The sequence below is a fragment of the Macrobrachium nipponense genome, chromosome 15 (genome assembly GCF_015104395.2).
Source record: "Macrobrachium nipponense isolate FS-2020 chromosome 15, ASM1510439v2, whole genome shotgun sequence".
Taxonomy (NCBI): Eukaryota; Metazoa; Arthropoda; class Malacostraca; order Decapoda; family Palaemonidae; genus Macrobrachium; species Macrobrachium nipponense.
In genome coordinates, this window is record NC_087208.1 from 34,347,784 (window position 1) to 34,372,488 (window position 24,705).

A 24,705-nucleotide genomic window follows, 5' to 3' on the forward strand; every position below is an offset into this window, starting at 1 on the left:
CGCTAAAATTATGCATTGATTTATTTATTTCTTTTTCCTACAAGAGAATAACTTAGCAATCTTTTTTTGCCACATTTTCTCATTTCTTCTGTTCATATATGGTACATTATTTTACTACATGATGTTACTACATAGGGGCTCTTAGCTTATCTTATACGTACTACTTATATCAGTCTTTTCTCCTCGGAGTCTCTCATGTTATGAAGCAGAATAATTGCTTATTCTCTATTCTGTAAGCCACAGACCATATGCCAGATTGTCTACATTGATTATTCATACAGTCCTTGAAGGTGTCCTTTACTGTATTTTCTTGCAGTCCTCGTGTATTTTTCTGTGATGTTATTCCAGGTTTCCACGTTACCCAATAAAGCTTGTCGCACTCCTAATACTATATATCATACTTCATTACGTCCTCGTACTGTTCAGTTACTCTTAACATGTACTCTGTCTTTTGATGTCTCTACTTGTTACTCAAGTAATCTTTAATGGTACTTATTGAACTAATTTTTCACTCCTAGGTATATGTAAATATTGAGATCAAAACTGAGCCTGCATCTTCTTCTTCTGCAAATACGTGTCTAAATTTGTGGTTTGTTATGGCACTTAGGTAAGGCCAGTTTCCAATGCATTTTTTCTCCTGTAATGGCAATATACTTAGATATCTTGAGCAAATCTTTACAGGTGAATTAAAATTTTTAATGCCACCTAAATTTTGTTAGGTATCATGTTTTTATTAGGGTCCTAAATCTATGGCTACTTCGAGTTTCGCCGCAGGATTAGGGTTGCGTAGGTCAAGTCAACTTTATTTTTTGGTACTTAGGTAGGTAGCTAGCCTAATGTGAAATTTAGCGTTGCATGACAGAATATACATTATATATAAATAATAACGTTATAAATATTGTTTAGTGGTCATATGTAGACCGCAACTGTCTCAAGGCTAGGTAGGCATTAGGTATACAGGAATCAGGGTCAATGTTCCTGCCGGGTAAGGGTAGTCATATCTGTGTAGTAGGATATAGGCTAGCCTATACTCTGTTTTTTTTCATCTGTCCATCCGCCGTGGCGTTTTTTTTTTGTTTTTTTTTTTTTTTTTTTTTTTTTTTTTTTTGTGTATGGTAACACTGCGTCCCGGGCATTAGACAGTACGCTATTTGTAAGTTTTAGGTAAATAAAAGGATATCTGGGTGTACATTTTCAACTGAAAAGTGTTTTAATAATTTACTGTATGTTTAATTACCATTAATATTCGAAATAGGATATTATTATAATTGTTGAATGTAAGCTGATGTAACTATCTAAAGCCCGGACGCAGTGTTACCATACAAAAACACCACAGGCGGATGGACAGATGAAAAAAACAGAGTATAGTTAGGCTAGCTACCTAATTAGATATGCAACATTAGGTACTTCTTATTATCTCCCCAGAATGTACTTTGAGGGACCATATTGTACAAACTGGACTACTAGGCTAAAGATCTTGAAACGAAGCCTGCTCCTACTATACCTACCTAGGTACTACGATAGTCTAGTAGGTATACTAGGCTATAGCCTACTCTGTTTTTTTCCATCTGTCCACCAGCGTGTGGTTTTGCGTATGGTAACACTGCGTCCCGGGCTTTACATAGTATAGGTACTAGTTACATTCAGCTTACATTCAACAATAATAATAACCTTATTTCGAATATTAACGGTGTAATTCGCATACTGTAAATTATTAAAAACTTTTCAGTTGCAAATCTACACTTCGATATCCTTTTATTTACCTAACACTTACACATAGCGTAACTATTTAAAGCCCGGGACGCAGTGTTACCTTGCGAAAACACCACAGGCGGATGGACAGATGAAAAAAACTGAGCAGTTAGGTACATTGTCTGAGTACTACTAGGTATAGGCTACCTAGTATAGCCTAATTCAGGCCGAAGGGCCAGGTTAGGTTATCTAAGTTCTGGAGAACCAAGGGTGAAATCCCAATACAGATAAGGATGATTGCATTATTTTATGAGATAGGTATTATTTAGGTATTAATAAAAAAAATTTTTGGCTAACTACTACTTACTAGTACCTTTATGAAGATGGTGTGAGAAATTTACCATTTTTATTTTTACGTTCATTCCCGAGGGGCTGATACAAAAAACAGCGCCCACAGAGCTTTTCCATAGACATACCATCTGTACTTGGAGATGCCACCTTAAAATACAGTGTCACACCCCTTATTTTAGGCATAGACTTGTATGATTTACTGATAGCATAGTAAACTTTTCAGCAAACTACTAGTGTGGGGAAACTTCTAAAATTTCTGTTGTAGAGTCCTGTAGCTTGTCTAGGTTTTTTTTGACAGTGAAGTAAAGCAGCTAACCATAATCACCAGATTTATGCCATTGTTTGCCATTGCTGCAATAGGTAGTGCAGACTTCAGTTCTTGCCAAACCAAAAAGTATGAAATATGCTCATCTTTGATTGCATACCCTGTGGTTTGTATAGGCTGTACAGTAGTAGTAGTTTTTATTATTATTTGCTGTTACCACTTTTTGTTCCTTTAAGATAGAAAAATGGTAAGCAATTTCTCTAGATTATTCTGAAATTAAGATTATAATTTGATAAAAATGCTAATGTTTTGTGGGTTTTATATCTTAATAGTACATTGTTGTATATGTTAAATCCCTTTACATGTAGCCTAGGGTTAGAACTGAAAGGTGAGGGATAAGTGATGTTTGAATATAAATGTCTGACAGTGTTATATGAGTCCTTTATGCAAATTAAACACCTCAGCCCTCAATTTGTGGTTGGTAAATATATTACACCATGAAAATTGGATAATCATCTCCCTTTGGAATTCATGTCAGTATTTCTAGAGAGAATTAATTTGGAGGTAACAAGTGTGGCATGAAACTTTGTGGCAGAAGTTAATGTACACAATAATCATGAAGGGTCATCTGTAATGATCTTTTGGCTTGTTGAACTTCATTTGGAAAAATCAGGATAACTTCCTTGTGTATTGTAATAGTTCTGAAAAGTTCCAGAGGTAGTAAGGTCTTGTTGACTTGGCTCCTGTATTGGAGGATTCCAGAAATTCCAAAATTCACAGAGATCCAGTGTTTCAACTTGGTTACATTGTTGTCAATTTTTTGTTGGTGTATGTTGTGTTTTTCTAATATTATTTTATCATTTTCCTATTATATGTTTAATGTCGAATATATTTTCAGGTGAAGATTGGGACTGGTAAGAGAATGATTCGTGGTATACCTCATCTGCTTTTGCCATCAAATTTATGCACCACGTCACTTGGTACTGGTCTGTGCCGAACAATTTACAGTTTTTCAACATATGATTCTTTTAAATTTTCACGTTCCCTCAAGGCAAGATATTTACAACCTTCAAGAATACAAGTTGCCAGGGTACTCAACAATGATCAGAATAATGCACAGTCAGTCAGATATATTTCAACAACTCCTGTTCACTGGATGTTCTGGGAAAGAGATAGAAAAGGTGGTTATGGTAGCAAGGTGAGTGTCATTTCAGTTAAATCTTAGTTAGATATATACATAACTAAACTTTCTTTACCAGTTTCACCACTGGAAACAAATCCCCATGTAATACAGGTCAAAAGCACCATCTCAGACATTTATTTGTTTTATGGGAATACAAGTTTTCACCTTTTATGTAGGAATATTCCTCATTGCAAGCTGGAGTTGGTTGTTAAAACTTGAAAACAAGGTACAGTAGTTAACTTGTGCTAGATTGGGGTGAAGTTCATGAGGTCAGTAGAACTGAACTGTCCCTGGTGTTCTGGAGAAACTTTCAGTATCACAGATAATGAGGATTTATGTCTGGTCTGGATTTGCCAGACTATCTTTACTGTGTTCTTCCTGAGGAACATCACTGAAGAGTCCCTGTATACCTTCTCCATAGGGCCTGTGGTGGCTGCTTAGCAAGTCATGTAATCATCCATGCTTGCCTCAGACAAAAGGTACTTGGTGTGTATAAGGCTGGAGTGCGTGCTGGACTAGGCCCAGGTAAACTTCATAATTTGATCATCCTATGTAGAGCTTCAACTCACAAATTGTGATGCCCTCTGCTCTCTATTTAAACAAGGGTGGTTGGCAGTAGAGCTACCAATTGAATCCATTATATTATATTGACCAGATCTTAGCTGCTCTCAAACTTGAGTCACCCATCTCGGGGCTACTTGGTTCTCTGAGAATTTTCCTAAACAAGTGAGAGTCCAGATACTTCTCAGTTGAGAGACTGCTTTCCCAAATAAGGGGTGAGTTCCTAGATATGAAATCAAGGTCTGAATTCATGTAGCAACAAATCACAGTTTTTTTTTTTTTTTCGTAGGTATGCAAAGCTGAACCTTTTATCATAATCCTTCCACAGCACAGCCATCCTACGTAGTCCCTGATGCTGAAGGAAAATGTGGTTGATGAGTTGGGGGGTTCCCCCGCTCACCCATGTACCAACAGTTACTACATTGTTACCAAGTTTCAATCTTACATTGTTACCAAGTTTCAATATTCGTACATAAGAGGCTCTCGCTTTGCATACCAAGAAAACATACAAATTACATAAAAAACTTGTGATATTTAATGAGGAAAATAATTTTTAAAATTCTTTTTGTTACAATGAAGTATATTTACTCAAACCCAAGCCTCTATGTGTGTATACTATAGGAATATCTTTGGGCAAATTGTTGATATGGTCATTGAATCTTGGTAACAAGGTAGATCAGGTGTGTTTTTGGTGAGTTCTTTATATGTTAAAGCCTACCAATAACATTTTCTGCCTTTTGTCTTTTAACTCAAAGAAAAAAAATTAGGGTTCAGCCAGCTGAGCAGCTGGTACTCTCCAGTCACCATGCAAACCCTAACTGTCATGTTAACAAGTTTCAACAAACACTCCAGCTTTTGCTAGAAGAATGGTGTGCTATGATTTTGTGAAGACTTGAAATAGATAAGTGTATAAAGACTCAAGTTTCTGTAACTCTGAGTAACATAATTTACTTTTTAAAGAAATGCATTTTTTTTTAATTGGACCCACTTTTGCATGAAAGAATTTGTGAACAGTTTTGTTTGCCTGAATGTTTTGACTTCTCCAGTTATCCAGAAGAATTAAGAACCTGGTTTTCTCAGGAAGAAACATGGTTCCATTTTTATTCTTACTCTAATGATAGCAGTCCTCACTGGCACATAAGATTTTTTAGCCTTTTCATATTTTCTAAATCATAAATTTTCCTGTAAAGCCAGACTTTGCTGTTAACTATAGCCATTATGAAATGCCCCTAAGAATTCAGATACATTGTCTTAGATTTCATTAAAGTTGCATTATTTGCAAATTTTTGTTATAGTACTGTATACGAACGAAGCTTTACCTTAAGGCTGCTAATGCAGATAAGTCTAATCTTTGTTTAATTTTGTTTTGATAGGAAAAGCACAGCAAAAAGGAAATGATCCGTGCTGGTTTAAAGGAGCTAAGAGGTGAGCTGGCCAAATGGCAAGAAGAAGTTAAAGAGAAATTTGAGTATGATCCTTTACTTATTAGACCAGGTCAGTTGCATTAATTTTCCCAGCAAATGCAAGATGCTATTTTATTCCTTAGTTTATTTATTGAATATTGTATTTAAAATCTACAGCATTATGTCCCAAGTTTATACAGTATTTAGGTAGTACTATATGGTAATATTTGTTTGAATTTGCTGTGAGCACATGGAGTAACAATGAAGTTTGATTTTAAGGAATTAATGTAAATCTTGTGTATAGAGTAAAAACTGTCTGTTTTACTTTTTTTTTTTTTTTGTCTTGGTCGATTAACAATCCTCTTGCTCTTGTTACATTCTACTACTAGGTGTATCACAATATTAATGCTGTAAAATTTACAAAAGTATACGGTTAGAGGCACTGTACAGTAGGATTCCTGCTTGTATTATTTTGCAAAGACTTGCAGGTAAGATTTGTGGCTGTCTTTATTGAACTATTATAGAGACCTTCATTACTTGTACAGTATTTGTCTGTGCTAAGTATGTACTGTATGTGTAATCTGACAAGTTCTCTACACCAGGATTCGTCATGGCTTGGTTGAATTTCTTTTTGTTTAGGAAGAGTTGTAGTAAGAATGACCAGGTGTTCTACACATTACATCAACACCTCTTTGGCACTGGAAGTCTCTTCATTTGCTAGTTTCATGGAGTGGCTTTTGTCCAGTGACACTACATATGTTGATGTCTTTCCTTCCTATTGCTAATGTTTTGCTGGCGGTTAGAATCAACTGCATATCTCATCTGGGAAGGTGCGAATGCTAAGGATGATCAGAATTAAGGAATATGTTTTACAGCATGCAGTGAGTTGGTTAAATGCCTATGCAAGAGGATAATATTAAGATCAGGAATAAAAATTTCAGTTACAGCTGTAAAGCTTTGCAGGGAAATCAGTAATTCTTTCATCATTATTAACATCAAATCAGCTAAATGGAAATTATAACATGAGTCACTTACAAACCTCACTTGACAATTTTCAACAGCCATAACTGGAGACTTAATACCCACAGTCCAGTTTGGGGCCATAATTGCTATACCGCAGGTGATGCTGGCCAGGCTAGTGAAGAACTATTAGATAGGAATGATCTTTGTTGTCTAAATGACAGTGAATAACACATTTTTCTCAAACGAGGAATATTTTCGTCAGCTGACCTAATTATGTGCTCCTCCTTTATAATGGTGAACACTTTGCGATAACAATTACGTTTCCCCAAAGCAGCATAACTGCACATACACCTCATCATAAAATCCCTAGGGTTGACTGGAATATGTTGCACTCTAGAGAAATTCTTCCACACCAGTACTTGAGGGAACATAAAACTAACATATTCAAAACAAAGTTCATTACCAGTGTCACAGGTCAAGATATTTCTCACTTCTAATACCCTTCCCAACACAAAGTCACTTTGTGGTCTGATTTGCAACAGAACTAATGAAAATTAAACATTCAGTAGGGAGATGACTAGATAAACTAAATAGAAGAGACAAGAAACTTCAAAATCAGTGACCCAGAAAAGACAAAATATTGCTCAAATGTTCCCCATTAGTATAGAAATAGATATGTACTGAAATCAGCGTATAACGTTTGCTAAATTTAGAAGGGACAAGAGTAAGAATTATATTTTGGAGGCAGCATGTATGTAGTATATTCAGTGGTACCCTTTGAAGGCAAATATTGCTGAGATTCTACAGAAACAATAAAAGTTTTGCTGTCTTCTAAGACCTCTCTCTTTTTATGATGGATTTGAGACCAGTTAGGAGTTTGAAATTAATTTTAAGATGAGCACAACTACATATGTCAGAGGAAGTTGCAAGTTTTTTTTTGCAGAAATTTTAAACAATGAAAATAAAAAAAGCTTAGAGTAATGTCAATGATGGACAACCTAAACATACAATAGGTGTATATACACTGTATTTATAAATGGTTTTGTGTCATTCATCATTGTTTTCACTTTTAATACCCACTGGGTAAATAGTATGTCACTGTCCTCAGCTGCTTACAGTACATGTAAAGTAAAATTATTACATAAAATATCTATAAAATGTGTAATAATATGACATAATTAGTTGAATTGAATATTTTTTATAAATAAACAAAATTAACCATCTCGGTCATATCCACTAGTACATATTTTGTTGTATAATCTCCATAATATTCATACCTTTATCTATATTCATCATATATAATGGTTATGCTAGTTGAGGCATTTATATAATTAGAAATATCATTCATATTTTCATATACTGTGTACAAAATATATAAAGAGTAGAAGAATAATAAATAGAATATCCATAGTATATGTATGCAATATATACAAACACTGTATTTACATACCGTATTTTTTATTTTCCATGTAGGTGATATGGACAAGATGTGGGTTCTCAAAGAAAATAAAGATTTGGAGGAATGGGTGATAACATGTGACCAGGACCACAATGAAGGTTTTAGTTCAGGAACAGTTACCTTGTCTCCAACTGGTCATGGGCTATTCTCTGGTGAACTGTCTACACAGGTAAGGAAGTGAGATTGCACTGATCTGACTATTTGCTTTGGAATTTTTATTTGGAATAAAAATCCTTCGATTTGCTTATCATATAAACTTCCTTTGTAAACTGGTGAGCAGGCGAGATAATGTAGGTGTTGTCTCTTTATGAAAATTGCCTTGATTGTTGATTTCTCTCTCATAAAGTCAAACTGACACGTGTCAGCTTTCATAATTTAGTGATCGTTTACATTTAATTAGGTTTTATAAGTGGTTTTGTCTTGGCTTCCCAGTCATGCTGTAAGCAGAAATTACTAAATGTAAATTATTTATGCTTGTACATATTATTTTTGTACATGAACTTCCCTGCCAGATATATACTTAGCTATAGTCTCCGACGTTCCCGACAGAATTTCAAATCTCGCGGCACACGCGACAGGTAGGTCAGGTGGTCTACCTTACCCGCTGCTGGGTGGCGGGTGTATGAACCAATCTATCTCTCCAGCCAGATTTTCTCTGTCGCTTGAAGCGATAACAACTGTTGTCGTTTCCTTCCGATAGATTCTTCATTTCTCGCTTGCCTGGAGATTGATTTGGACTTTTTGGTGACGTATTCGCTCTATTTTGGCTTGGCATACGCTGATTGTGGACCGTTATTGACTTTGCGCTGGATTTTCCTGTAGAATGTCTGATTTTGATTCTGTTTCCAAAACTCCGGTTTTGTTTAGAGTATGTTTGACTGATGGATGTAAGGTGAGGTTACCGAAAGCTGCAGTTGACCCTCACACTATCTGTGTTAAATGTAGGGGGAATGAATGTTTGTTTAGTAACCCGTGTCAAGAGTGTGAGGTTTTGAACGAAGATGAATATAAGGCTCTTTCTTCTTATATTAGGAAACTTGAAAGAGATAGGGTACGTAAGGCTTCTTCCAGGAGTTTGAGCAGGTCGAGAATGAGTGAGAATGAAACTAACATTAATGTAGTTTTAGAACCTTCCTCCCAGGTCTCAGCTCCTGCTCCCCGCACTGAAGCCGTAGATTCGTCTTCGGAGGCGGCGGCCTCAAAAGCTTCCTTGTGTACTAAGGAAGACAAGACTCTTCGTACTGATCAAGGTAAGAGTGTCAGTGATGATAAGTGCAGTGTACCCAGTGATGTGGAGGGTGCGTCTGACCGGCTCCTTAGTGCCTCCAGGCCTAGACCTCTTCCAGACTCCAGTTCCAGTGGAGGAGGAAGTCAAAAGCCGCAGAGGTCTAGGGAGAGCCCCCACCGGTCAGGCGTCCTCTAGCAGATCCTGAAGTTCGCTCCAGGCTGCCTTGGATCGTAAGAAGAAGGATATTCTTTGTCAGTGTTTTTCGTCGTCTTCTTCTCCTTGGCCGAAGCGTGGTTGGAGCTCTAAGGAGGCGTCGCGCCCGTTGAAGAGGGCTTCGCAGGCTCCCTTCAGTACTTTAGCGTCCAGTCCAGAAGACTTTTCTGATGTAGCTTCCTTGCAAGCAAAGAAGCCTAGGAGATCCTGTGATCGCCCTTCTTCTCCCGCTCCTCGCTCTGAGCTTGCTTCGGAAGAAGATCCTGTTGACTCACCCACTCGAGTGCTAGCGGGCCTACAAGCTCAGATCACAGCCTTGGCGGACTCCTTGGCATCGAGATCCCGTAGAAAGAAGGATTTGTCTCTCCCTATCAAGAGATCGAGGCGCTTTTCGTCGGAAGATCGCTCTCCTTGTAATTAGCGATCTCCTTCTTTTGAGGATGCTTCTACACATCGTAGGATTTCACGAGAGGGGCACCACTCCCGTGGCTCTCTCTCGGAGGTGTCGAGGCTCCAATCGTCGGATAGGCGCTCAATGGATTACGAAGATATTTCCCCAGATCGGAATGGGGGGAGTCCTGCCCTCAGGGTAGACGCTCCGCCCGTCTGTTTCTCCTTCTTCTAGAGTTCGTGCAAGAAGAGAGAGTCGCTCAGGTCAAGGAAGGCTTATTTCGTCGTCTCCGTCTCGTCATTTTTCTCCTCGCCTTCTCAGAGAACCTAGGGAATGCCCTTCTAAAAGTAGGCGCGCTTCTTCCGACTACTGTTATCGGACTTCAGAACTCGTGACTTGTAGGCGCTCATCACATGGAGTTCGCTCCTCGCCTGTTAGACATCAAGAGTCTAGTAGGAGCCCTGCGCCTGGTAGGCGTCCTTCTTTTAGTACCTGTTCTCCTGGAGAAAGGCGCCTTGAACCTCGTTTGCTTCGTTCTCCTAGTAGGCGCTCTTCGTTTTCGAGGCTCCCTACTCCTGATCGGTCCCCTCTTGCTAGAAGTCAAGAACGCCTCAAGTGCCCTGCCTCTGTTAGGCGCTCGGAGCCTTACAGACGTTCTCCCCTTGGTAAGGACCAAGATCTCGTCGAACGCCCTGTTCCGTTTAAGCGCTCGGAGCATAGCAGCCGCTCTCCGCTTCGTAGGCATCAAGAGCCTCTCAAGCGCCCTGCTCCTGATAAGCGCTCTACTCTTAGCAATGTTTCTCCGCTTGGTAGGCGCCAGGATTCTCCTAAGCGCCCTGTGACTGATAGGCGCTCAGCGCCTAGTAGCCGCTCTCCTCACGATCGGCGCCAGGATATTAGTAGGCGCTATCCCTCTTGTAAGCTCCCTAGGGATAGACGTGGTCTTTCTAGGGAAGGGAGTCCTTCCTCTTTTGCTGTTAAGAGTTTGTCTTCGTTTAGGAAGGAATGCGTGATGAGACAAGAATTTTCGGACAAGCGTCCTTCTATTACGACTCGTCGTTCTCCTGTACGCCGCTCTCCTTTGGACTCTTCTCCTCATTCAAGACGTTTGTCTCCTACATCGCACTGTACCCCAGCTAGGAAATCATCTAGGGATTCTCATAAGGATCCTCATCCTCGTTCTCCTCTTCAAGAAGACCAGGAAGCCTCTGAGGAAGAAACGAATACATCGGCAGCAGTTTCTTTGTACAAGAAGCTCACAGAGCTTCTCCTTCAGGAGTTCGGAGAGTCTTTGAGCCCTACTGCTCCTCCTTCTCCACAATCGTTGTTCTCCACGGTGATGAATTGGAGGCAACGACGGATCTTCGTGTGTGAGAATTGAAAACCGACTCTTTTCTAATGAAAAAAGCGGCTCAAGAGTTTCGGTTCATGATGCGAACTAAAGAAGAAGCGGGGTAAACTATGTTTGCCTTCCCTCTGTCGAAGCTTTCCGGACGGACCGGATTTTGGTACGAGACAGGAGAACCCTTGGGACTGGGCCTTCCGTCTTCAGCTGACGCAGATTTTTCGGCACTAGTAGACGCCACTAGAAGATCAGCTTTGAATTCGGCCAAAACTACGTGGGCCATGAATGAGATGGATCTCATTCTAAAGGGCATTTTTAGAGTCTTGGAAGTTTTCAACTTTCTCGATTGGTCCCTCGGAGTCCTAGCCAAGAAAACTCAAGGACCAGACCCGTTTTCTCCGGAGGATTTGAATTGTGTTTTATCCTGTATGGATAAATCGGTGAGGGATGGAGCCAGCAAAATAGCTTCTCTGTTTGGGGCAGGGGTCTTGAAGAAAAGATCAGTATTTTGCTCCTTTTTAACTAAGTCTGTCTCACATGCACAGAGATCGTCTTTACTTTTTGCTCCTCTCTCTGCGCAGCTGTTTCCTAAACACCTTGTTCAAGACATATCGAAGGCTCTCTCTGCCAAAGCTACACAGGACCTTCTAGCACAGTCTGCAAGGAAGCCTCGTCCTTCCTTCCAGACTAAGACGAAGAAAGCGAAGCCAACCTCTCAGGAACCCTTTCGAGGGGCTTCTACCTCTAGATCCTCTTCGTTCAGAGGTCGTAAACCCAATAGAAGAGGGAGGACTTTTGCGAAGTCAGTCAAACCTCCCAAGTAAGACTCAAGTCCTTCAGACAACTGTAGGCGCCAGGCTTTTACAGTTTGCAGAAGTCTGGGCCCAGAAAGGCGCAGATGCCTGGACCCTGTCAATATTGAGGAAGGGCTACCTCATCCCATTCTCTTCGAGGCCTTCCTTGACGACTACCCCGAGGGAGTTGACGGCCAGATACAGGGACCCCATCATGAATCAGGCCCTCCAACTAGCAGTAGATCAGATGCTGGAAAAGGAGGCGATCGAACTAGTGGCAGATCATCATTCCGCAATCTTTTACAACCGCCTGTTCCTAGTTCCGAAATCCTCAGGGGGATGGAGACCGGTGTTGGACTTAAGCGCCCTGAACTTCTTCGTCGAAAAGAAGAAGTTCACGATGGAGACCACTGCCTCGGTGTAGCAGCACTCCGTTCCAGGGGACTGGATGGTGTCCTTGGACTTGCAGGACGCTTACTTCCACGTACCAATCCATCCTTCCTCGAGGAAGTTTCTCAGATTCATGATGGGGGGAAGAATTTTCCAATTCAGGGCCCTGTGTTTTGGCCTCTCGACGGCCCCCCAAGTTTTTACGGCCATCATGAGAAATGTAGCACAATGGCTTCACCTAGAAGGGGTAAAGATTTCGCTCTACCTCGCCAATTGGCTTATAAGGGCCAATTCCAGAGATCGTTGTCTGAAGGACTTGAAGAAAACCCTGGATTTGACGTATTCCTTAGGACTCCTGGTCAATCTGCAGAAGTCAAGTCTGATTCCCGCTCAAGAGTGTGTTTATCTGGGGATCCAGATGAACTCCCTGAGTTTTGTTTTTTTTTTTTTTCGGGCTTTTTTCCGTCACAGGAGAGGATAGCCCGGGACTCGAAAAAGTAACAACCTTCTTAGGGAAAGAAGTATGCACAGTGAGGGAGTGGATGAGTCTGCTGGGGACGCTCTCCTCACTGGAGCAATTTGTTTCCCTAGGAAGGTTGCACCTGAGACCTCCAATTCTTTCTTCATCGGATTGGAGTCGTCCTTCTCAGGATTTTGAAGTTCTCCCTGTCAATTTCTCATCAAATTAAGAAGGAGTTAGCATGGTGGGCAGATCCCAACAAGTTCTCGCAGGCACTGTCTCTTCAATCCCAGAACCCCAACCTGGTGTTGTTCTCCGATGCGTCGGAAACAGGTTGGGGGGCGACTCTGGGAACCAAGGAGGTGTCAGGAACCTGGGTGGGGGACCAGTTTTCCTGGCACATCAACAGGAAAGAACTAATAGCCGTGTGGCTTGCTCTGAAAGAGTTCGAGTCCGATGTGACAGGAGCAGTTGTGCAGATAAACTCGGACAACACCACGGCTCTGGCATACATCAGGAAACAGGGGGGGACGCATTCCTTCTCTCTGTACGAAACAGCAAGAGATCTTCTTCTGTGGACAGAAGAAAGGGGGATCAAACTTCTCACCAGATTCGTACAGGGAGAAAGGAATGTAAGGGCAGATCTCCTCAGCAGGAAAGATCAGGTCCTTCCCTCAGAGTGGACTCTGCACCAGGATGTTTGCCAGAGCCTTTGGAAGTTGTGGGGCAGGCCTCACTTAGACCTGTTTGCAACTTCAAAGAACAAAAGACTGGATCTTTATTGCTCGCCCATCTCGGATCCAGGAGCAATAGGGATAGACGCTCTCCTACTCGATTGGAAAGGACTCGACGTATACGCGTTTCCCCCCTTCAAGATTCTGGGGTTGACTTTAAAAAAGTTCGCAGAGTCAGATTCCGCGAGGATGACATTGATAGCTCCCTTTTGGCCAGCACAAGAGTGGTTCACAGAGGTGCTGGAATGGCTGGTGGATTTTCCAAGATCGCTTCCTCTAAGGAACGATCTACTCAGACAGCCCCACTTCGACAGGTACCACAAAAACCTCCCCGCTCTCAGTCTGACTGGCTTCAGACTGTCCTGAAACTGGTCAGAGCGAAAGGCTTTTCTTCATCAGCTGCTAAGGCAATCGCTAGAGCTAGGAGGTCTTCCACCTTACGAGTGTACCAGTCGAAGTGGGATGTCTTCAGAAGATGGTGCAAGAGGAATAACGTTTCCTCTTCCAGTACCTCTGTGAATCAGATTGCAGACTTCTTTTTATTCTTAAGACAAGAATGTGGGCTAGTCGTTTCGACGATTAAGGGCTATCGTAGCATGTTGGCGAATGTCTTCAGGCACAGAGGCCTCAACTTATCGGAAGATAAGGACCTGCATGACCTTATTAGGTCTTTTGATACAACGAAAATGCAGTCTCCTAAGACACCTAGCTGGAATTTGGATGTGGTCCTTCAATTCCTTGGGTCCTCTAGATTTGAACCCCCTAATTCAGCCTCATTCAGAGACCTTACTAGGAAGACTCTGTTTCTGATGGTTCTAGCTTCCGCCAAAAGAGTGAGTGAGCTTCAGGCGATTGATGGTAATGTGGGTTTTAAGGAGGACTCTCTCATTTGCTCTTTCCTTCCTGGGTTTCTTGCGAAGAATGAAAACCCATCAAGTCCATGGCCCAAGAACTTCGAGATTCGTGGGTTATCTTCTTTGGTAGGAGAAGAACCCGAGAGAACTCTTTGCCCAGTGAGAATGGTAAAATACTACCTTAGAAGAAAAGAGCAACTGAAAGCCAACGAGAGTCTGTGGTGTTCAGTAAAGACCCTACTCGTCCATTGTCGAAGAACGCATTGTCCTTCTTCTTGAGAAGCCTCATCAAAGAAGCACACGGATCTTGTAGAGAGGAATATCTTAGGCTTCTTAAAGTGAAAGCACACGAAGTAAGAGCCATAGCAACTTCTCTTGCTTTCAACAAGAATATGTCTGTGCGGAACCTGATGGAGACAAAAATTTCCTGGAGATGTCAGTCAGTGTTTTCGCGAACCACTACGACGTGACTGTAGAGAATCACTTACGAAAAATGCTTCGCCTTGGGCCCTGTACGTATAGGCGGATTCGGTGCTGGGGCAGGGAGCTGGAACTCATCCTTTTTAGTAGTATAAATTTTTTTCCCCTTATGTCTTGTGTTTGTTGTTGTTGGTTGCCTTAAAGAGGATGCATGAAGGCATCTCTTTAGGTCGTAATACTAATCTTTAGTAGTTTGGTTAGGTGGTCTGATGAGTGTGGCTCCTTGCATTAGTAGTGGTTAGGACCTGTTAAGCTAGGGACGAGCTCCCTTTAACAGGATCCGACTTGGATTCTACCACACAAAGGGATCATATATCCCAGTGGTAGATCCGAGAGTCTTTCAGCATCAGGGTCACGTCTAGCTGTAGCTCTCCAGGCAATGCAGACTCAGAGACAGTATCAATGAAGTCTTCTGCCTGAACAGGTAAGAACCAAGGTTATTTATATCCTACAACATCAGTTGTTTCCTATCTCTCCTTATTACTTTAGCTGTCTCTTACCCTCCACCAAGGGTGTCAATCAGCTAAGTATATATCTGGCAGGGAAGTTCATGTACAAAAATGATATTGCTAAACTTCAATAAAGTTTTGTACATACTTACCTGGCAGATATATACGTCTAATGGCCCACCCAGCCTCCCCTCAGGAGACAGGTGGAAGAGAAAATCTGGCTGGAGAGATAGATTGGTTCATACACCCGCCACCCAGCGGCGGGTAAGGTAGACCACCTGACCTACCTGTCACGGGTGCCGCGAGATTTGAAATTCTGTCGGGAACGTCGGAGACTATAGCTAAGTATATATCTGCCAGGTAAGTATGTACAAAACTTTATTGTAGTTTAACAATATCATTTTATGAAGAACAATGTAGTACCGTACAGTTAATTATGTTATTGTGTGCAGGTATTTAAGGGTAATTTCTTTAGAGAAATAGTTAGGTTTTCTATCTTATTTGGAGCCAAGTAATATAATCCTTCAGACTATATTTGGAAGTCTTATGAACGATAAAAAAGATTGAAAAACCCAAGACACATCATTGTATTAGTCACATTAAACAAAAGAGATGAGTGTAAATTAATGTAAAACAGGAAATACCACAAAAGAAGAAAGAATTAATAAAATTATAACAGTATTTATCATAGAATAAGATACATATGGTAAGTATCAGTTGCACATGAGATCGGGTGCAATGTAATAATAATTGCATGGAGACCTAAACTTAAAACCAGATACTATACTCTGTTTTTTTCCATCTGTCCATCCGCCTGTGGTGTTTTTGTATGGTATCACTGCGTCCCGGGCTTTAAATAGTTACGCTATGTGTAAGTTTTAGGTAAATAAAAGGATATCTGGGTGTACATTTGCAACTGAAAAGTGTTTTAATAATTTACTGTATGCAAATTACACCATTAATATTCAAAATAGGATATTGTTATTATTGTTGAATGTAAGCTGAATGTAACTATGTACGGGTATCTAAAGCCCGGGATGCAGTGTTACCATACCCAAACACCACAGGCGGATGGACAGATGGAAAAAACCGAGTATAGTGGGTTAAGCTTTCTCTAGATACTCAACATTTCCCACCACATGCGCTTGCCACACCTTGTCAGCCTTTTTTATTGGTAGTGCATGAGGAAAGGTGGATGTATTCAAACACAGAACTTGGATAACTCCATGTACAGTATTGCAATGGTATCCCAAAATCAAGAAGTTTCAGGAAAATTACAGTGATCTTGGTAATGCTATATTATTTTGAATTGCCAAAACATACACATTTTAGCTTTTATTTCATATTATTTTGTTGTGGTCAAATTATTCTCAAACTCGGTTTTAAGTTAAAAAATTCATTTTTTTTATTTCAGGTTCCTAAAGATGGTGTGATTAAAAAAGCAGGGTATGTCAACATGAGGTCCCTTCGTCCAAGGGTGAGTTACTATGTAATTGATAGTTTTTTATTGCATTTTCATGTTGCATGTATTATACTGGAATGGGCATTAAAATATTATTAAAATATTATTGTTAGCATTGTAAATGAAACATCAAATGCCCACATCTTCATGGTGGTACACAAAATGCAATGTATGTAATTGCTAAATAATGTTTGACTAAGATGGTTAATTCATTAATATCAATAGTACACAAGGTAACATCATGAGAGTAGTTAATGTTCTTGCAGAGGTACAAGAAGTGGGACTTGCAACTATTTGACTTTTAGATTAACCTAAGTAGGTGCAATAATTGTCTTTTACTCCCATTTTTTTTGTTTTTATTTATTTATTTATTTTTTATTTTATTTATTTTTTTTTTGAGAGGAAAAGAAGCATCTGGACATTTTGTGCCACGAGAGACCTAGTTATAAGAAATGGGAATGTGGTAAAACAAACTTTTTTGTTACAGAAATCCTTCAAACGTGAAACATATTTAGACTGGTCTGAATACAATACATTGGAGTTACGTGTTCGTGGAGATGGACGTTCGTATCTTATAAATATTTCGACTGCCGGATACTTTGATATAACCTGGAATGATATTTATTCATATGCTTTGTACACAAGAGGAGGTCCTCATTGGCAGCTAACCAGGGTAACTATGTATATGTATTTGTTTTCATTCTAATAATAAATTTATTAAAAAAATCCTCATAGTAGCACAAGTCTTCAAATGGAGAAATAAATCCAAGTTTTGTTCATGAAACTTACCTGTCAGATATATATATGGCTGTATTTTCTGAAGTCCGACAGAATTTCGAAAACTTCCGGCACACACAGTGGTCGGCCAGGTGGTTAGTACCCATTCCCGCCGCTGGGAGGCGGGTATCAGGAACCATTCCCATTTTCTAATCATAATTTTTCTGTCGCCGGTGCTGGAAACACCTGTTTTCAGTACCTCCGTCTTAGGATTTTGGAAACTTCATTGCCCTTTACGTTATAGATTCCATCTGTATCTTGGAATCTAAGGTGCTCGCTCTCCTATCATTGTGGTGAAGAGTGCTACTTCTGTAGTTATTACTCCTAACCCTGTAATGTTGCCTTCGGGTCCTAAACAGTGTCTGTAGAGGGTATTGCCCTTTCTCTGATACTCTATCGATTCGTAACTTAGAATCGAAAGTGCTGGCTTTGGAGAGCAAAATTGATGTGGCTAAGTGCAGTGATAGTGCCCCTTGTGTAGTGGAGGGTGCGTCAGATCGGCCTTATTTCGCATCTAGGCCGGGACCTCTGCTTGACTCCCAGGAACAGGGAGAGAGCATGTCGAAAGCCGAAGGAGGGTTACGAGGAACCCCCACCGATCTGACGTGCCTTCGGCCGACCTGAAGATACTCCCAGGCTGCCAAAGTGCGTGCACGTGCACGAATCCTGAAGAATTGCTTCTCGTCCTCCGAAGCGTCCTCCCTGCACAGGGGTTGGAGCTTTCGGAAGGACTCGCGCCCTCTAAATAGAAGCTTTATAGAAGAGGACGCTTCACGTCTCTCTCTCTCTCTCTCTCGTCATGTTTTGCAGTGAGAAGTAAGAAGGCGAACGTCGCCTGAACTCGTGTACGTCTTTCCACCGAGAAAAGGGAAAGCAAGTCATAGTAGCAGGACGCTTTTGAGCGTGGACGTCCTAGCTTTGTTGCTGTGAGAATAAGAAGGCGTTCCCTCGCCCCTCGTATTCTCACACAATCAACCCTTCACCTGAGACTGCTTCGTGCAGTTGGTTTTCATTCCGAGATGTCTCTCGCTCTTCCCTGAAGGCAGTTTCTCTCGCTTGCATAGACGCCTGTCAGGAGCGTGACGCTTTTCTGCACGCTTCTTTTGACGCTCGGCTTGTACGGGACGCTCGAATGAACGCCAGGCGTGCGCGGGTGCACGCTAAGCGCACGCGGATGCACGCCAGGCCGCGCGCATTGGACGCTGAGCGCGCGCCAGTGGACGCCCAAGCGCACGCCAGTGGACGCCGAGCGCGCGCCAGTGGACGCCGAGCGTGCGCCAGGCGCCAGCGCACTCCAGGTGTGTCGCCTGGCTGAACATTTCTTTTAACTCTTCAAGCTGATTTGGGCCTAAAGATTTTTTACCTACCTTCGGTGATCCCTTCTACCTCGCCTGTGAAGAATGTGAAGTAAGCCGTGCTTCGGCGGAAAACTTAAGTGAAAAGGCAACTTCGTTTTCGAAACCCAGCAAGACCACGGGTTTCGTGAATTCTTGAGGTCTCTGTCAGTTAATATTGCTTTTCGTAAAGTCCAGGATTGGATGGAGTTATGGAAAGCTCAAGGGAAGATCTCTTTGCTCTACCGCAGTCAAGACTTTGCGGTAAGGCAGCTACGGGTTATGTAAAAGCTCGACGTCCTGCACGTCAGGACTCTCGGCAACGTTCAGTAGGATTCTTGCAAAGGCACTCATCAAGAGGACGCTCTTCAGGAAAGCGCAAGACAGGACTTCCTTTGCCATACTGCCAATAGATTTTAAGCTTTAGCAGGCATTAGTTGTGATACGGGAGAGGAAGCTGGTTGGAGAGTTTCTTCCTCTTCCCAGGATAATTTTGCAAGCTTTTTAGCCCATCTGAAAGGGCTTTTCAGATGATAGATTTTGTTAGTTCCTAGTCGGGACTACGCTGCCGAATTGAACATCGTCGTTCTACCTGCCGTAAGCCCAGTCTCTTAACAGGATTCTTGCCCCTTCCTCTTTTGAAACGGGAATCGGAAAATTAAATGCTCGACTTCCTGGATTACGTTTTGTCAATTCAGTGATTTTCCCCCATTGACAATATACTATCGTTTTGTCAATTAAGTGGGTATCCCCTCATTGACAAAATATCTCTTTGTCCCGTAATGTGTTAGTTCTCATTGAGAAACTCCTCAATAACTTTTATTGTGTAAGCCGATAAGCTCTTATTGACAAGATTCGGAAGAGCTCTCATTCATTAATCGCAATCTCGTACAAGACATATACTTGTAGACTTCGTCAATGAACGCTTATGTACAATAACATAAGAAGCTGGACCTGTCCGCTTCGATTCTCTGAGATTTGTTCATCAAACTTGCCTGTCAGATATGTATGTAGCTGTATTTCCGAATTCAGCTATAAATATGTCTGCCAGGTAAGTATGAACAAACTTTTATTGTATCATAACAATATCATATTTTGCCTTGCGTTATTTTACTACTGGTTGGTTCAAGTCATATACGCTTGCTGTAGTTACATCTTCGGATGGCAACCGAGAGGTCTATTATTTTAAGGACATTTAATCGTTACTCCCTGTAGCCTTCCAGGAGTTTCCGATTTATCTTTTACCGTTGTATGGTAGTGTTATGACGACACTAACGTACCTCTATATTTAGCGTTTTCTGTTTCGCTTAAATATACCAGCTTGGGAGTCTCTTTCTGCTCAAAATAACGGACCTATTTCTTCGTAGAATAGAGTAGCTGGCAACCCACGCATAACGGTAAGAGACGACGAATGTAAGCTGCGGCTGTCACTGTCGACTCCTCCAGTCCAGCCCAGCCAGTACCAGCTCGTTCGCTGTCATGCGCGGTGTGTTATGTCTCTCTCTCCTGCGGGATTGACTAACTAATCGTATCTCTGTGCTAGCGGTTATGTCTCTCTCCTGCGGGATTGACTGACTAACTGTATCTCTGCCCTACAATCACGGTCTTTAGCCTAAGATTGAGGGGATTTCTTACATGAATGAATAAACATTGCATTGTTTTGCCTTTCTATGTTTAACAGAGAGATATCTTATTCCTTTCGGTGCTCGTTACCGCACGGTATAGGGCTACGAGTCTACCGCAATATTGTACTATTATATGCTCTCCTGCTTAGGCAAAGCGCAGCCTTATTAGGGAAGTAAGCATACTCGATGAGGGAATGGATGAGATGCTGGGGACCATTTCCTTCTTGAAGAAGTTTGTTTCCCTGAATAGACTGCAATTCAGACCTCTACAGTTTTTTCCTACCGGGAAACTGAATTTTATCAAAGATCTAGGAATGATTCTGAACATCTCTCAGTGCGTCATGTATCACCTGAGGTGATAAAGAGAAGGTGCCGGACATCTGGAGAGGGTTTCAGATGTCCTGGAACATAATCTGAAAGAAGTGGAAGCAATTCGGTCGTCCCTCCAGTCTTCGAAACGAGTTTTTGGAACCAGTGGTTCAGATCAACTCTGAAATTCCACAGCTCTCTCATATCTTAAGAAGTATCTTCTCTCGGTCCCTGTTTGAGTTTACGAGAAAGAGCCTATCATAACAAGAGGCATAGAACGTAACGATCCTCCAGAGGTTCGTTACAGGATTGCAATAGTCCGTACGAATCGTCTCGATCGAAGGCAGCAACTACTGACTTCCGAGTGGAATCTTTCTTTAGAAGTATGTTGAGAGTTGTGGAGACTTTAGGGACGTCCTTTCATTCATCTCTTCGCTATGTTGAGGACGAAGAGGCTTCTTATTCTCGATCTGGGAGCGGTAGCATTTAATGCCATCCTATGATTTTGAAGGATGTAATAAGATGATTTATGATGCCACAGGGAGCGACAATGACGCTGATCGCCCCATGTTGGCCTTCTAGATCCTGGATTCACAGAGGTCACTTCCTTCCTAGTTCACTTTCCAAGGACCTTTTCCGAGAGAGTCGGTCTACTCTATCATGAAAGGTACCTATAACCTCTCCGCTCTGAGTCTGACTACGTTCAGACTATCGAGATGTTGACAGGAATAAGATTACCGTCTTCCCTTTCCGTCTGAAGAATGGGATAAGCTGGCAGTCACAACTATTATAGAATACGCAAATATGTTGTTGACGGCCTTTAGGCTCAGAGATTTGCTTCTGTCAAACAACAAAGCCCTTCATGATCTTTGAGCTCTGTGGAATCTCGGAACTCGCTCACCTCTACTTTTTGTCTCACCTGTTTTCTCGGAGTCAGACACTCGTGCGAGAACAGGCGACATATAGTAGCCCTGAGTTTCTTGTTGACAAAGTCGGTTGCGTATGCAAACCCCCGATGATCGTGTAACATGAGACCAGATTGGACTGTCAGGCATTCGTCCTTCGGGACTGAATCGCCTTTTTGCTCCTCGCTCCTTTCTCCTGGCCCCAGAAGCTCGAGTCAGGAGTTGCTCTGGAGTTGATTCGCTGACGACGTTGGGTTGCGTTGATACACCCCCCAAAGTTTGCTTAGCTTGAATCGCCCAGGCAGTCCAGACACTCTTCCTTCAGCGAAGAATAGTGCCTTATGGTCTTCAGGGTACAGCCTTGCTGTCCTTGATTCGTCTGACTGGTTAACTGGTCAGTCACCTGACTTTAGTACAGACGGACCGACTGTGTATGTCCATATCGAAGCTTTCAATATGGAACTTAGACATAGTCTGAAGTTCTTGATGTCAAAGCATTCGAACCTCTCCTACCTGTTAACTTCTTGCACGTGATCAGAAAGGCCTTCTTCTAACCACCCTAGATACGACAAAGGGGGTTAGTGAGGTTTTCAGCCATCGTCAGAAGTTTTGGCTTAAGAGAACACAAGGCGGTGTGTTCTCTAAGCCTTCCATTGTGGCCTAAGAATGGAAACCTGTCTTGTCCTTGGGCGAGGAGCTTGGAATCAAGGATGGCACAAGTTAGTGGGCAGGAGCCAGAGAGAGTCCTGTGCCCTGTCGGGTCTCTCAAGTTTTATTTACATAAAACTCAAGAAAGTCGAAGTCCTTCAGGCAATCTGCAATGTTCCGAAAAAGACCAGACTTGCCCATATCGAAGAACACCCTGGCTTTATTGTTAAGGAGTTCTTTCAAAAAAGCTCCTATTTGTGTTTGCACAAAGATTTGAAATCTTTTGATTTGAATGCTCACGAGGTGAGGGCGCGGCCTCGGAAGCATTTCAACAGAGCATGGCACTCGGCAACATCCTGAGTACCATGTTTTAGCGAAGCAACTCTGTGTTCACTTCACACTCCCTGCGAGATGGGAAGATGGCATATGAGATCTGCTGCTCGCTAGGGCCATACGTGTCTGCAGACACAATCTTGGGGGCAAGAAGTACCACTCATCCTATCCTGTAGAAAATGGTTAGGAAGAGCTCTTAATTTAGTTGTTGAGTCGCCGACAACGGCGACTTCTTAACTCTTAAGCCTTAGTTAACACACCTTAACTTTGGCTAGGTTGGTCAGGTGGGGATATATATATATATATATTTATTTTACTTCTTAGCCCTCATGGTATGGTCAATATGGTCTAGTCACGTCGTGGTCTCGCCCCTGTTGACAGATCATCTGGAGTGCACCAGCTATATAGGTCTCTACCTCGCTGGCAACTCTAGTAGCACAAGCAGACTTACGTGGCAGTAACCACGAAGCCAGCTATGCTAACAGGTGGAACCAAGATGTAAATCATCTGCATGCATTTGTTTCCCAAAATCCTTCTATTCTGTCCCTTCCCACCTCCAACGGTGGGATTCAGCTATATATATATCTGACATAAGTTTCATGAACAAAATGATATTGTTATGATACAATAAAGTTTGTTCATACTTACCTGGCAGATATATATAATTAAGTACCCACCCACCTCCCCTCAGGGGACAGTGGAAATAAAAATTATGAATAGAAAATGGGAATGGTTCCTGATACCCGCCTCCCATCGGCGGGAATGGGTACTAACCACCTGGCCGACCACTGTGTGTGCCGGAAGTTTTCGAAATTCTGTCGGACTTCAGAAAATACAGCCATATATGTATATATCTGCCAGGTAAGTATGAACAAACTTTATTGTATCATAACAATATCATATTTAAATGTACATATATTTAAATTTAAAACTGTTTGGTTTCCCTTATCAATCTGATTGATAAGGGGAACCAAACAGATTCCCGAAAGCTATCCTTAAAGTTTTAGATTTAGATATATGTACATTTACATAACTGTGGATTTGTTTCTCCAATAAATTTATACTTAGGTTAAGAACAGCCTTATTGTTTCATTTATTTCTTTCTATGCTGAAATTTTTACCTTTTTTTTAAGAACAGACCCTTGGGTGATTAAAGATTAGATTTGTGGTGTCGTAGGTAATGTTTGATTTTCCATTTCTTTCAGATTCCCTTTTCCAAGTTCTTTCTGAGTAGTAAAGGTCGCATCCAAGATAAGCAATGTGCTATTCCTCTCGACAGAATAGTTTCTTTTGGAATTTCGGCAGTTGACAAGATTAATGCCCCATTCAGATTAGAAATTGATTATGTAGGCGTTTATTGTGATCCTGATCACACCGAAGAATTTGCTTATGAAATGTATAAATTGCCTAAATTTTATATATATTAGCATGAATTTAGATTAAGATTTGTAAAGGAGGTATTTTAAATATGTAAATTTGAATGTAATAAAGCAATTTTTCTTTTTTTTTAATGCGAGTTTTTGTCCTAAATTTAGAAGTTCAACCTATTTAAGAAGATTTCTTGACCCTTTTAGATTTTGAGGGGCTCCTAAAATTCTCCAGCAAAGCACACATTGACAAATTATGGGCAATGTGATATTTTTCTTTTATTGTTGGCTGTAAGTATTTGGTATAAAGGTTTCTTTGGTGTCATTTTGAATTTCTACTTGCAGTCGATTTTTTATGTTAAAAATTGACAATACGTTTGCAGAAAATTTTCATCTGATGCCATCTTTTGCCTTAATCAGAATTTCAAAGGCTGGAAATAGGGTGACTTTCTATGAAGTTATCAAAATCCCAAAGGATTAAGTGACTGTCTCTAATTAATACTAAAGTGATCCCTTTCTTTAATGGCCACTTTGGGTGTGTAACCTTTCCATTAAGTCTCAATATCTGTTAGTTGGTAAAAGTGTGCCAAGCTAGCTTAAGCCATGACTCTTCGAAGCACTTGACTTCATGTAACCTACCATTTACATTGACTTTTACATTTGTCCAGTATTTGGTTGTTTAGATTGTCAGCCTGGAAGATAACACTTTTAAAACTCTGTCTTTTTAGAT

At 41.3% G+C, this 24,705-nt stretch overlaps 1 protein-coding gene across 2 annotated transcripts; it reads left to right on the top strand.

Moving 5' to 3' along the window:
• Positions 1 to 462: 462 nt before the first annotated feature.
• Positions 463 to 24,119, top strand: LOC135227076 (complex I intermediate-associated protein 30, mitochondrial-like). 2 transcript variants are annotated; one of them, XM_064266907.1, is made up of 7 exons: positions 463 to 607; positions 3,207 to 3,506; positions 5,426 to 5,546; positions 7,892 to 8,046; positions 16,630 to 16,692; positions 17,165 to 17,350; positions 23,814 to 24,119. In XM_064266907.1, the coding sequence occupies exons 2-7, from the start codon at positions 3,231 to 3,233 to the stop codon at positions 24,033 to 24,035; spliced, it is 1,023 nt and encodes a 340-aa protein (XP_064122977.1). In that variant the 5' UTR covers positions 463 to 607; positions 3,207 to 3,230; the 3' UTR covers positions 24,036 to 24,119. The 2 variants fall into 2 exon arrangements, with proteins under 2 accessions (XP_064122977.1, XP_064122978.1); XM_064266908.1 differs by having other exon boundaries at positions 5,426 to 5,477.
• The last annotated feature ends 586 nt before the right edge of the window (positions 24,120 to 24,705 follow it).

What these genes read in the sequence shown, in the direction of transcription:
- LOC135227076 (XM_064266907.1), top strand. Translation starts at nt 3,231, where the DNA reads ATGATTCGTGGTATACCTCATCTGCTTTTGCCATCAAATTTATGCACC. An exon ending in AAGGTGGTTATGGTAGCAAG is followed by an intron (nt 3,507 to 5,425) that starts GTGAGTGTCATT and finishes TTGTTTTGATAG; the next exon opens with GAAAAGCACAGCAAAAAGGA. An exon ending in CTGGTGAACTGTCTACACAG is followed by an intron (nt 8,047 to 16,629) that starts GTAAGGAAGTGA and finishes TTTTTATTTCAG; the next exon opens with GTTCCTAAAGATGGTGTGAT.